Source organism: Tinamus guttatus, unplaced genomic scaffold (genome assembly GCF_059628265.1).
Source record: "Tinamus guttatus ecotype Peru unplaced genomic scaffold, ASM5962826v1 Tinamus_guttatus_pri_ptg000052l, whole genome shotgun sequence".
In the NCBI taxonomy this organism is placed as follows: domain Eukaryota; kingdom Metazoa; phylum Chordata; class Aves; order Tinamiformes; family Tinamidae; genus Tinamus; species Tinamus guttatus.
The window spans coordinates 1,931,865-1,944,807 of NW_028288586.1; the positions used below are offsets into that span (position 1 = coordinate 1,931,865).

At 45.1% G+C, this 12,943-nt stretch overlaps 1 protein-coding gene across 3 annotated transcripts in view; it reads right to left on the minus strand.

Moving 5' to 3' along the window:
* The window catches only part of RBPJ (recombination signal binding protein for immunoglobulin kappa J region), a 116,468-nt gene that overhangs the window by 46,768 nt on the left and 56,757 nt on the right, over window positions 1-12,943 (minus strand). Inside the window, exon 1 of one of the 3 annotated variants that reach the window (XM_088539934.1) lies at window positions 3,564-3,592. The exons of the other annotated variants lie outside the window; for them this stretch is intronic. Coding sequence (XP_088396060.1) covers window positions 3,564-3,583 — 20 coding nt within the window. The 5' untranslated portion in view covers window positions 3,584-3,592. Of the gene's footprint in view, window positions 1-3,563; window positions 3,593-12,943 lie in introns of those variants that run through there. 3 annotated transcript variants of the gene reach the window in all.

A 12,943-nucleotide genomic window follows, 5' to 3' on the forward strand; every position in this document is an offset into this window, starting at 1 on the left:
TACAATGACTTTCACTCCTAACAAAAATTCCCATCCTAAAGCTACTAATCCTGATGCAGAATGGTATCTTCAAAAAGGTGCCAGCTTTGATAACCTTTTTGTTATGTCTTCATCTTGCACTTCTCTTGTGGTGCCCTCATAACTGCTGGGAGAACTGCAGGAGGACATCCACAAAGCAGTACCACCTTCTTGCAAAAACCTCAAAACTTTTTTTTTTTTTTTTTTGTTCTAAAGTTCTCACTAAGCTCAAAGAAACCAAACAACCAGCTGGCCGGCATGTCTAGACCACCACTGCCACAATAAAATTCACTGCACTGATACCAAATGTACTCCTGTGTCATCGTAGATGTGATGCGTCTTCACTTGCCCGTAAAGTGTCGGCTCTCTGGATCAGGAAACACCTCTTAACCACAGAACTTTGGCATGACTAATTCGCACACATAGCTTAAACAGTCTGATATTTTGACAAGTGTTACTAAAACACATGCATGTGTTTTCTACATTACTGAGCCTATGGAAAACACCATACCAGTGATAAGACCATTTAGTTGGATTATTTTTGAAATTGGTTGAGAAGCCCTGAAAAATACAAAAACAAACACTATCTTGTGTACTGCTACTACAAAGACTTTGGTAACTAAACATTCAAAGTTATGTCTAGCATTTATCATTTTATTTACACTTTCTAAATTTTATTTACCTGCTTGCTGACATAGGCATCTGTACAAGGATTCTGCATTATTGCTCCCTGCACCATTTTCTAGTATAGTTCGACACTACAGAGCGTCTCAAGCCATCAAGGTTATCTGAGACAGAGTAGGCATAAAGACACCGTTCTGCATTCGATCTCATTTTAAATAACATTAAGTTCTTAAGAGTGGCAATTCTTTCTATTGTACGGTTGTATTAGACCTAGCATAGCGATTTTCAATGTAACTGAGGCCCATAGGTATTTCTGGAGTATAAACAATTATTTAAAACAAAATGCTTCATACTGAAAATATGCATCATCTGTTAAGCAACATCTTCTTTAATTCTATAGTCTTAAAATTATGGGTTCCTCTAAATCACTCACTAATAAAAACAGAAATACTTCACAAAATACTATCCTATTGTTCCAGCCATAAATTATCCACTTCCTTAAAATGTCAAATAGTTCATTTTCAGTGGCTTGTTTCACATTTTTGCGTCATTTCTCATTATATCTAGTTCTGCTACTGGGAAAAACTAGGTTCAGTCATAATATTGTACATGTAACGAAATCTGATAAAAAAATCTCCTTTGTGATACAGGTAGAAATGCATAACATGCTATAAATACAAAAGAGATAATGACTCTGACTCCCCCAGAAAGATAATTAATGCAGCAAAACCTTACTATTCCATTCCAGCATAGTGTAACCCTATATATCATAGTTTACTTTAGCCATATAATTTTCACAAGAAAAAAAAATGTTTTTACATTCAGCTTACACTGACTACACAGAAATCATGTTTTCTCTCAAAGTTTCAGCACCTGTAAGATTTGGAAGCCACACATTAAAAGGGAATGCAGTATTTGGGTACTATATTCTTCAGTTGTAGCTTCAGTTTTAATTTCAAATTAATTTCCAATTTTTTTCCCATGCACCTGACAGCTTTTACAGAAAAAAAAGGCTTCTAGTCTTTTCCAAAAAAGGTGTAGAAAAAAGATCTTCATCAATTATTGTATTTTGTGAAAAAGTCATTACTGAATTATCATCAAATTTTAATCCCAATATACACAAACAACTCAATATCAGAGCTAGACTCCAAGAATGGAACATAAATAAAAAACCTCTGCTCCTCGACGCAATAAAATTTTAACATTAACCAATCCTAACAAACTTCTGTTTTTACCAAAGATTAGAATACTTAACCATAGGAAAAAAATCCGACTTGGGTTTTCAGACAATTACTCAACTTACAGTTTTGAGCAATAACGGCAGCATTTAAATCCTATAGACTTTTTTTCATTCTGGTTAAATGTTGTATTTTTCTACTGCTCAAATTATTGGATCTGTCATTAAAACAAAATAAAAACCTAGGGCTGTCATTCTCAACACTTCAACGTATCTATAAGGACAAAACTAGCATCATAGACCAAACATCACTTTTAGAAAACCTCTTAGAATCGATAAAGGAAAGCCCAAATATTCAGGTGAGTAAACCGAAACATGGTAAATTTAATCCCTAACTACAGTACAGACTAACTAATGCTTACAGCAATCTTTAGAAGCATTTGTTTCATTCTTTCAACTCTAACCTCTTGAAATGTACGCTCCAGGAACCATAACAAACAAGACCCGCTTCCCTACAGAACATATAATTAAAAAAATGTGTAGGAGCCACAAGATGCCTTTATCAGGACAGAAATCAAGCAAAAGCTTGAATCTGCTTTTTGACAAACAAGAGGGGAGATTTGGAAACACCGCTGTGGCCAAATAAAACAACAAAATACCATAATGCCACCTTCCCCACGAGAACAAAAGCACCAACCACCAACTCCACCCCACCCCCAAGCAGGCTGTTGCTCTCGCTAACCACCTCGCAGCTCCGAGACAATGTAACCCCACGGGGAGACAGGCGCTCACAGGCACACCGCGACACCACCACAGCAGGCACGCGCTTCAAAGATGCCCAACACGACTTCCATCAACTGAGATGTGTTTGGAGAAAGTAGGTGAAGCGCAAACATGTCCTGCTCCTCTCCTGGCTGCTCCTTTCCCGAACACACAGAGGTCACCAGCGTTTACTGTGTCCCAAAATTAAGGACATGGCACTTAAAATGCACAGCAGAATTCAAGACACAGCAAGGATGGCAGCAGCGGCAGTTGGGACCATGTGCTGTGCACCTGCAGTAAACCTGTTGTTACCCACCAGCTGTAGGAGGCTCAGAAGGTGTCATTTGTTATGGTGACACGCTCTGCACGATTAAGTGTCCTCCGTGGAACTGCAAAGGCTGGCAACGGGGATTCCTTGTGATCCCGTGCGGTTTGGAAGGGCTCAGAGGCTGCAATGCCAGTAGAAACCCAACTACCAAAACTCGCCAGAGCAAACGGGGCACAGGGTGGGGGACAGGGAATACGGGAACGTGGGTCCCGTATGCTGGGAGAGCGGGGGTGTCTCGCTAGCGAGACCGCTAAACCTGCTCGCACCAAGAGGCTCCGCCGCAAGCCGGGACCCTCAACTTCGTGCAGGGAAAGCGGGAGCCTTTGTGCGCCGGGACCCCGACCCACTGCGGCGGCGAGCAGGGCGCAGGAGAGGGACCGGCGCCGCGCCCCCGCCCGCCGCGCCGGGGCCAGCGGCAACGGAGGGAGGCGGCGGGGCGAGCGCTGCCCGCGCGGGGCCGCGAGTGCCGCGGAGCCCCGGGGGGCGCGGGGCAGGGGCCCTCCCGCCGCGCGCCCTCCCGGGGGGCGCCCAAGCCTCGGTCGCAGGGAGTCCCCGCCGGGGCGCGGCACGGGGTGGGCGGCGGGGCCGAGCGACGCGGCGGGAGCCCCGGAGGCGCCGCCGGACACGGCGCCACCGCGAACGCCCCGCACTCACCCTGTCACAACAGGCGCCATCTTCCACAAACTCTCGCCAAAACTCCTACTCTCGCGAGAGCGCCCCCCGCGCCGCACGGCGCCGCGGGCAGCAGCGCGCGTGCGCGGGCCGCCGGCGGGCACGCGCGCGGAGGGGAGGAGGGGGGCGCGCGCCGCCCACTCGGCGCCCGGGCTCTCCCCTCAGACACAACAGGCGTGGGAACCGCGCAGCTCTCGCGAGAGCTCGGCCGCGACGCCGCTGCAGGGGCGGCAGGTCTCGCGAGAGCCGCGCGGGGGCGGGGGGGCGGGGAAGGGGGATTCCCTCCGCGCGGCTCGGAGCGAGGCGGGACGGACCAATGCGGCGCGGGGCGGGGGGAGGAGGAGGGAGGAACCACGCGGGGCGGGGAGGGGGGAGGTCGCTGCCCCGCGCGGCGCGGCGCGGCGGAGCCGCCCGGGGACGAGGTGCCCGCGGCCCGCACCAGTCACCCGAGCGACATGGGAACAGATGAGCGCGGCGACCGCCGGGCCGCGAGCGCTGCCTGGCCAAGTTCTAAAGTCAAAACCACCACCTGGGGGGACCCGTATCCCCGCTTGTGAGAACCGAATTCTCCCCACACGCAGACCAAATGTGTTGCCCGGTCCTGTTAGTTCAGCTGAAAAACCAGCTAACCAGAGCTCAAAAAGCACTGGGAATTGGAAGAGCTGAATGAAAGTAACTGCAGGAGGCTGAGGTCCAAAGGCACCGCCATTAGAAACATCCACCGGTTTTCTTGAGTATAAATAATATTTCACTTCTGTGAGAAATGAAATGTTTCTAAATAGAATGCATGTTTTCATAATTTTGTTTTCTTCCACACCCATAAGATACATTGGTTCAATAAACACAGATTTTTGAGCCCACTAGACTGTGTTACCATTAAAATGACTCTTGTAATGAACTCTGCAATAGAAACACTAAGATAAGACATCGTAATGAGAAAGTATAAAATTATTTGGAGGTGGATTTTTGATGCATTTCATGACATGCCCGTTTTCAAGGTCGGGTCTGATTGCCCGGTGGAGCCCTGTGTTTGAAAATTAACCCTTTACATCAAGGAGTCTATCCTGCCTCTTTATCCAGCTTCCCCTTTCTGTGTCTGCCGTCATCAACCTCACTTCAAACACAAAGGCAAAATTGTTTTGACAAATCACAAAGGTTCCTGAAAGCCAGGTCATTTTTAGTACTTCACCTTAGTGCCTCTACTGGCTCCCAAATTATGAAAAAAAAATCATTTAATATAATTTAGGATTTTTTTTCTTAAATACTCTCCACTGTTAACATTAATTCACTGAAGCATAATGTCTCAGATGAGTAAATTCACGTTTTAAGAGGTGGCTTGGCCGCAGAGTTTGCCATAACTCTGCTAACTGCAGAAGCAACTATTGTTTGCTGTCACTGAGGGCACATTTCCCATCATGAGGTCCCCTCCTCATTAGTTCTAGAGGACTTTGATCGGTTCCTTCGCAGGTGCCCTTCTCAACGAAGGCACGATGCATACTGGAAATCCTCCGTATTGTTTGCGCAGAGCAAGGCATAATCCCCCTGGAAATCTCTTCCTAAAAACATCTTTTTTTTTTTTTTTTTTCCAAGGCTAAAGAATGATCTCAGCTCATGCTTGCTCCATTCCATTAAAAATGGTTTCTGGATTTTTGCCATAGACTGTCTCTAGATGGTCATTTTCTGGGGCCCCTCTTTTAGTGTGTTTTGAATCAAACTGGAAAATCTAAAAATACAGCACACAATAGTATGCAGTGTCTAGACTCCTTTTAATAGTTTACAAAGAAGACATTTTGATTAATAACAAAATTAATTGGATCCTGGAAAAATATATTATTTCGAAGAATTAATAATTACAAAAGCTATTGTACTTCCTTCCATCTCTGACAGAGGTACATTATAAAACAAATAGCTATTGAATTTTTTTTTCTTTTTAATTATAAACAATCTGCAGTGCAAAAGGTCAGGAATACTATTCAAGTCAAAGACAATAGCCTGAAATTATGTGAGTGTCTGGCAGAAGGAAAGATTAAAAAGCACAGACGGTTTCTTAACAGTTCTCATGCACTGAATTTACTTCTTGTTGCTTATAGGGTTTATATCACACAGTGCAGAGTTCAGAGTTAGCCTTATCATTTCAAATATGATTTGGAGAAACAGCTTGGAGGCACATTTGAAGGACCTGATTTCAGCCAATATTGAGTCTGCCCCCGCTTTAAAGCCGATGCTTTGCTAAGTAGCTCCGGTTGGGCACTCACAATAACTAGTTGCCTTTGAAAACTGATGATGGTTAACTAAGGAAATCCATTTTACTTTAGTTCTGCAGACAGCGTGGGATGGGGTCACTTCCTCCCTTTGTGGGCTCCCTAGCACGTAGAGGTGTGGACAGACCCCTCCTGCAAGGTAGGTTCCAGCAGCTTCACCTGGAAATTCCTGCGGTTACCTCATCCTCGCAGGATCTGCAGGTGGAAGAGGAGGGAAGGCAGAAAACGCAGTAACCAGTCTGCTGTGTGGCCAGGGAGGAGGGAGGTCTTTCTGCCCCGAGCTTTGTATCTCGTACGGTAGGGAAGGAACTGCCAGGCTGGGCTGGGAAAGGGCATACGGGAACGGGGAGCCCTGGGCGCAGCTGTAATAAAAGGATCCAGATTTCGACAGCCTGTTCAACCAGTTTGGACCAAACTTTCTCCAGCTCGGCGCTGGCTCTGCGCTTGACCTGAGCTCATTCCTTTGGGCACAGCACGAGCTAACGCTGCGATCTGGCTTCTAGTTTGGCAACTGCCTCATGTCTAGCTGGCTTGGAGAGGGATTCAACGACAACAGATCTGCCTGCATTTGCATAAAGGACCCTGCATGTTTTATGTGCACAGTCCCATTCCTAGTTGAGTCTTATAAAAAATGACTCATAATATGCCCTTTATACTATACCTGTTTACAAAAGATAGTGACCTCAAAAAACAACATAGGTAGTGGAACCACACAGTTATCTGAATCTTTAGGTTTATCTCTAGATGTAGCAGTTTATATCTGGCGATATAAATCACACAGTTTAGTAGCATGCACTATGATATAACCCTTCTGGAATTTTATAAGCACAGGATGTACAATGTGGTTTAACCGCGTGCCTAGGAAAGAAAATAAACAGGCTGTTGCCCACAGAGCGTATCTTACATCTAGACTTCTGTGTATATGCCAACAAAAGTTATCACTTCAAGTGCTAACTGGACGACCATATGTCAGAAGTGCCTTTACTGTTAGAAATGGAAGCAATTATTCAGCATTGCTCAGAGGGTTTACAACACTGTCCTTAACATGGTAAAAATAAAGAGGAGGATAGTTAGCAGTCTGAAACAGGAATGTTGTTAAATAGTTTTCACTTGTCCGGCGTGATCTCAAAGAGGCCAATAGCACAAAAAAAAACCTTTATTTGTGCCTCACTGCCTGCTAAGGTTTGATCGCCATAGGGCAGTCCCCCACGCTGCCGCCAGGTCTGCGGCTTGCTGTGCTGCACCTTGCGCACACACACGGTCCCTGCTGCCTGTGGAGCTCTACGATCCCGAGGCGAGATGCTCCGAACGAGACTAGCGAACAATAGGAAGGAAGAGGGGGAGGGAAGATGAGGTTAACAGTAACAACATCATGTGGTTATGTAGGTTAACAGTTCGAGCAGCCTGACTTCTGCAAGCTTTTATTTTTAAATGCTTTTAAAAGACAGTCTGCATTATATTGCATTTTGTTCTGCACCCTACCCACCCGCCCCCCCCACCAAAGCAAAAAAGTATCTTCAACTATCTTCCATTAGGCCAAGTTTTCTCTGTTTGGGAATATATAAACTCCCTGGTCTCTCTGCTTCCCTGGGTCTCCAAAGCAGCAGCTCTCTGTGCCTGAGCCCTCTCCGCTCAGCAGTGCTGCTCTCCACTCCTCCACACCGCTTTTGCCAGTGATTTCTGCGGCACCCGACTCTTCTGCTGGCCCGTGTGGCCGCTGCCCTTTGCCTCCTCATCCTCGGGCAGCCCCTGCACACACCAGGTATGAGAAGCCCTCAGGGAGCCCATGGATCAAGGGCAGATGCGTCACGGGCTGCGGGGCCCGCGCGCTGCCCCTGAGCCTTGGCAGGGCCGAGGAGCGCGAGGCCCCACCTCACGCTGCCGAGCTCTGACCTGGTGCCTCCCGTACCCACCAAACCAGTTCTGAGAGCAGCCACCGCCGCAGGATTACACAGGGTTACTGGAAAGGACTGCAGCAGGATGAGCCATGTAAAACGTCCTCTGCTCTTCCAAAACACACTGGAGAACATACAATTTCTTTTCCATCAGTCATTTCCACACAGGACCAACTTTGAGAGTGGAGGACAGCAAAGCTAGATTCATCTGAGCTCACTGAAGCCAACAGGACAGGAAAGATTGAACTGATCAGTTAAACCATGAATCCTTGCAAGTAGCTAACAAAGCAAAAGGAAGAATTAAGGATTATAGTAGGGTTACAGGTGTTTTACATCTTTTATTCATATCTAAAAATGAATTTGCAGTCATTGCCATTCTGAATCAGTATGAAAACAGATGCCTTTGTGCAGGAAAAGTATTTAACCAGAGGCACTGTCTCAGCTCGAATGCTTTCACGATGTATATTAGTACAGCAGCTACACTGACAGAAATTCTTATACCCAAGCCCATAAGTCAATGACTGAGCCACAGAGGATTTTTTTTCAGATAGTCTGCCCTCCCATTCATAAGGCTCTTTGAAAAATTGCACTTCGCCTTATTGGTGCTGCAAGTAAAATGTGTTTTTGGAAAAAAAAAAAACACGCAATTTTACAAACCCAAAAAGAAGCCCACATTTGTGATTATATCTACTTTTCTGCTGTATTTGGTGCTTAAGGGAATTCCAGACTAACTATAAAACTGTGAAAAAAAGAGCAGCCTATTCTAAAAGAAAACCACAAACTACACATAACTCCTTGATAAAACTACCACCAAAAAACTATTAAACATTATAATCTAGTCCATTTTACTATGTACTAGGAAACTCCAGTTCTCAGTCATAACCACATTATGCAGAATGGGAGGAAACATTGATTGAAGCCCTTAACCTGTATTTTACATATAAATATATGCATAGGATTTTCTCTAGTCATGGCTTCAGAGTAGAGTTGGGATTTTTTTTTTTCCACAAAGAGTATAAAGCTAGGTGCCCCTGAAATGCTATTTTGAGGATTTAGTGTTATTTAAACCGTGTGATAGTTCTGCGAAGAAGTTAAACTAATTTTGTGTGCTTAGCGGCTAACAGGGATGTCTTCAAGCAATAAAGATAGTATTTGTTTTGGATCTGTTTCTTTATTAAAAAAAGTTATATGTTCCATGAAGCTGTAGGTTTTTTAGGATACGCTAAACATATAGTCAAAGAACATTTAATTCCAAACAATAATTATCTTGTAATACTGCCAGATTGGTGTCAATTTGGATTATTTATCATGACCTGCCACACAAATTTTAGTTGTTGTGGGCTAACTCTCACTGCTGTATCATTCTCCCTCAGAACATCATTTGAACCTTAGCTGTTCTGTAGCCCATATTCCGCATCCTGAAAAAAAGAAGATTATTTCTGGAGGTGATTAATTCAAAGAAATTCCATACAAATTGCCTAAGAAAATTTCATTGCTCAGATCCAGGATGCCTGACAGTTCTGAATAAAATAATCTTTGTTTTCTGTTTTTTTTTTTTTTTTTTTTCACTTTCAGAGGATTGCAAATGACTTTTAATGCTAATGTTCATTAGTGCTCGGGTATCATATTGATGAGCTTTGTATAAACAAATGACCAGATAAGTCATAACTGAGGTAATAAGCTTACAGTTGTTGTGGAGGTTACTGAAGACATGTCATTGACGCTAATTAATTATTTTTCAGTATGATTTCATGCATTGTCCTACTTGCTTCAGAATTCACTAAGAATTCTCTCTTCTTTAGTCTTAGCTATCAGTGTTTCATTTCTAGTGGTGCCGTATCTTTTTCTAGACTTCCAGTTAGCCGTCCGCTCTTGTTCCTCACGGCTTCATCATCACTTTTGTTTTTGTACTCACTACTGGCATTGACCTTGCCAAGAGCTAAGCACATGCATAATTTTACTCATGCCATTAGACTCATTAAAGCTAATGGGATTAGTCAAGAAAGTATAGCTACCTCTGTTTAAGCATTAAGGGTTTAAGTGTTTGTAATCTGGGGCAGTGCTACTAGAAACAAGATCAGGAAAGGCAGGGAAGAATTCACCCTACACAATAATTTTCATTAAAAACTACGTAAGGAGAAATTCAAACAGTGTCCAATGCTGCTGTGTTTGGTGATGAGCAGTATTTGCCATTGCTTTCAAGCAGGTTTCCAAGTACTTGACTTTCAAGACCAAAGCTGCAGATCCCCGCAGAAAGGTTTTGTCTTCTGCATTTCCTTTATTTCACACCTCTCAATTTCGTATTCCTCTTTCACATTTCCAAAGTGTGAAATATATCTTTTATATATATATATGTATACACACACACACATATGTATATATAGTCAGAGGTGGCATAATGCATCGCCTTATGCATTGTGGTTTCACACTAAAGGTGGATGGGAATTTTCTAAAATTGCTTTTTATTAAGAAAATGAGGGCTTGTCAAAACAGAAACTGGTATCAGCAAACTTTACCAGGTCATTTCTCGAGTCTAGGGTGAAATTTCTGTTGAAAGATAATGAGAAATACACACAGCAGCCAAGAGCCTCGTGGCAGAGGCTGATGGTAAGATGACAGCTATGTTGTGATGCTGGCAACTGGGAGACTTCAGTCCCACCCCAGTGATATTTCATTGATGTGGAGAGCTTGTGAGGGACAAACCCACAGCAGGTTTCAGTCACATAGAAATGGGGGAGGTTGCTCAAAATTAAACAAAGATATACATGGTCTTGGAGGAATGGCTTCTATTAGAATAGAAATATTGAATATTTTCTATTGAAATTTTTCAATAGAAAAAACTTCTATTTCCATATAGAGTGAGGGAAAAAAATCTCAGAAAGATTTTTGGAGAAGAAAATCCCAGCCACTGCTGTCCTTCCTTCGGGCACTGCATGATTTTACATTTGAGCACTGCGTGCCTGCCTTGTGCGAGCCTCCCAAATGCGTTACAGCAGCCAGAAACACAATACTCGGAGTGCAGCTGTTTTCCAGCCCCCTTCCTTGGGTACCGTCTCTGTTAGCATGGGGTGGCAGGAAGCTGTTATTCCATCTCCACTTCCCACTCCAAGGAAGTGAGGGAACTGGACCTTCCTGACAATTTTATGGCCATTTGTCCCGCAGGCGGAACACTGGATGCGTATAGATGCGATTTGGAGCAAGCTATTATTTGGATTTGTCACTTTGACCCCTGATGAGATGCCTCATATATATGAATTATAGAAAGTCTGGCTTCTCACTCAAAAAAAAAAAAAAAAAAAAAGGCAACTGCTTTGCTATCGTTCTGAAGCCATAAATCTCTCATAACCTTGGAAAAAAAAAACAGCCATGGACTTTTACCCATTTTATATTTTTCTCTCAAAACAAACACTTATTTTGATCCCTGATAAAAACATATGTGACACCAATAATGAAAAGTTAATGGTGGCACTGTTTGTAGTTAATTCTGACTCCTCTGCCCTGGCTTTGCAGGGTAGAGGTTAAAAAAACAGAAAATCCACTACTACCAATTCCGATATTTGGGGGCCACAGGCGTTTTCAAGTATTATGCACTCACTCATTTCTTTTTCTAGGAAAGTAACTGAACTAAGCCCCAAGGCACACGGTTTTATTGGAAAGAGCCATGTGGTGCCGTTCATACGGGGGTTTAATCTTGACGAAATCTCAGCACCCAAGGTTTTGTGATCGATGGCAGAGGAGGAACACTCAAATGACAGTTAGGCTTTTGCCGCTCTGTACTGTATATACAGCTGTTGCTGCACAGGGGAGGGACATGCAGGGTCTGGCTGTCTGTGGCAGACAAAAAGAAGTGGCACATGCTGTTACTTCCAGATCACTGCAGCCCCTGCCCCACCATCTGCTGGGGGTCAGGGCAGTTGTGCGGGTTGGCGTCGGTGGCGCGCGGCGGAGCGCCCCGCGGCACGCACCGCGCGGGACAATGCGGCTGCCCGGGGACGCCGCCGGCGCCATGTGCAGCACAAAGGCACGTCCTGCCGAGCACAGCTGGGCCATCCCGGCCCCAACACAAACCGGAGGGGGGAAAAGCTGCCGCCCGTAAGCTCCAACCCGGCGATCGTTGTGCTTGCATCGGATGCAGCGTCGCAAAAGGGGTGCCTGGCTCTCCAGGCTTTCCTATTTACTAAGCGCTGTGTAAAAGCAGTTAAATAGGAAAAGCTTTGACAATGAATGTCAAACACTTTCATGTGCTATTCTGCAGCAGCAACTAGGCGATCTCTGCTACTTAGCGCAACTTCCCTCTATGTCTTTTCCCTGGGCTCCTGCCATGTGCTGGAGCGTGCGGCAGGGACCCCTGCGCTAATACAGCTGAACCCTTCCTGGAAGCAGAACCAGTGCCACTGTGTCAGCATGATGTCGAAACAGAACTAGCAGTTTTAGCATCTCTACAGCCCCAACAGCTACTGAGTAATTCATCTCTACTGCTAAAAATACCCGAGACAGTAAGGCCGGCGTGACACACCACGCGGGATTGCTTGCAGGGCATTGCCAGCCCTTTGCACAGTGCTCCCCTGTGCCCGTGACTGAACCATTTACACGTACACGAGACCTTTGGTTCCCTGGCTAGTGGTGGGCCTCGTTACATTGGTGCTAGCGCCTGGTGCACAGACGTGGAGGTGACACATAGCTCTTCTCTCAGCTCTGGACTAGCGTGCTGTAGAGCGGGCCCGAGTGTTTCTGCACTACATCAAAATAGAAGTGTTTGGGGACCTTTGTGCAAAGACATCTGCGTTGCTTGTGACAAACTCAGCAGTACCCAACTGAGTTATCAGCTTGTTCTCAGCGTGAGCGCTGGCAGAGGAGGCGCTGGTGCCAGCATGGGGTGAGAGGAGCAGGCAGCAGCCCTGGGAAGCTGTGAGGAGGGCAGGTGGGGTGGACGCAGAGCATTTTGTAAGCGAGGCTTCTTGCCAAATAACTGGAAATCACTCTGTTGTAGCATAAATACACTAAGGACTGCTGTGCTGTCTGCCTTGCATAGCTGCAGTATCTGTCACAGCACCACCACATACATAATCTTTGACATTTCATCTGATAATTTGTGGTTTTGGCTCAAGCAAACCAGGTCTTGTTAGATCCCATCAGCAGCTGTTTTCATCTATTTTACTAAGCTCTGCTCTGTTTTCTCCAAGAGCCTCTCGAGTCCATGTAACAT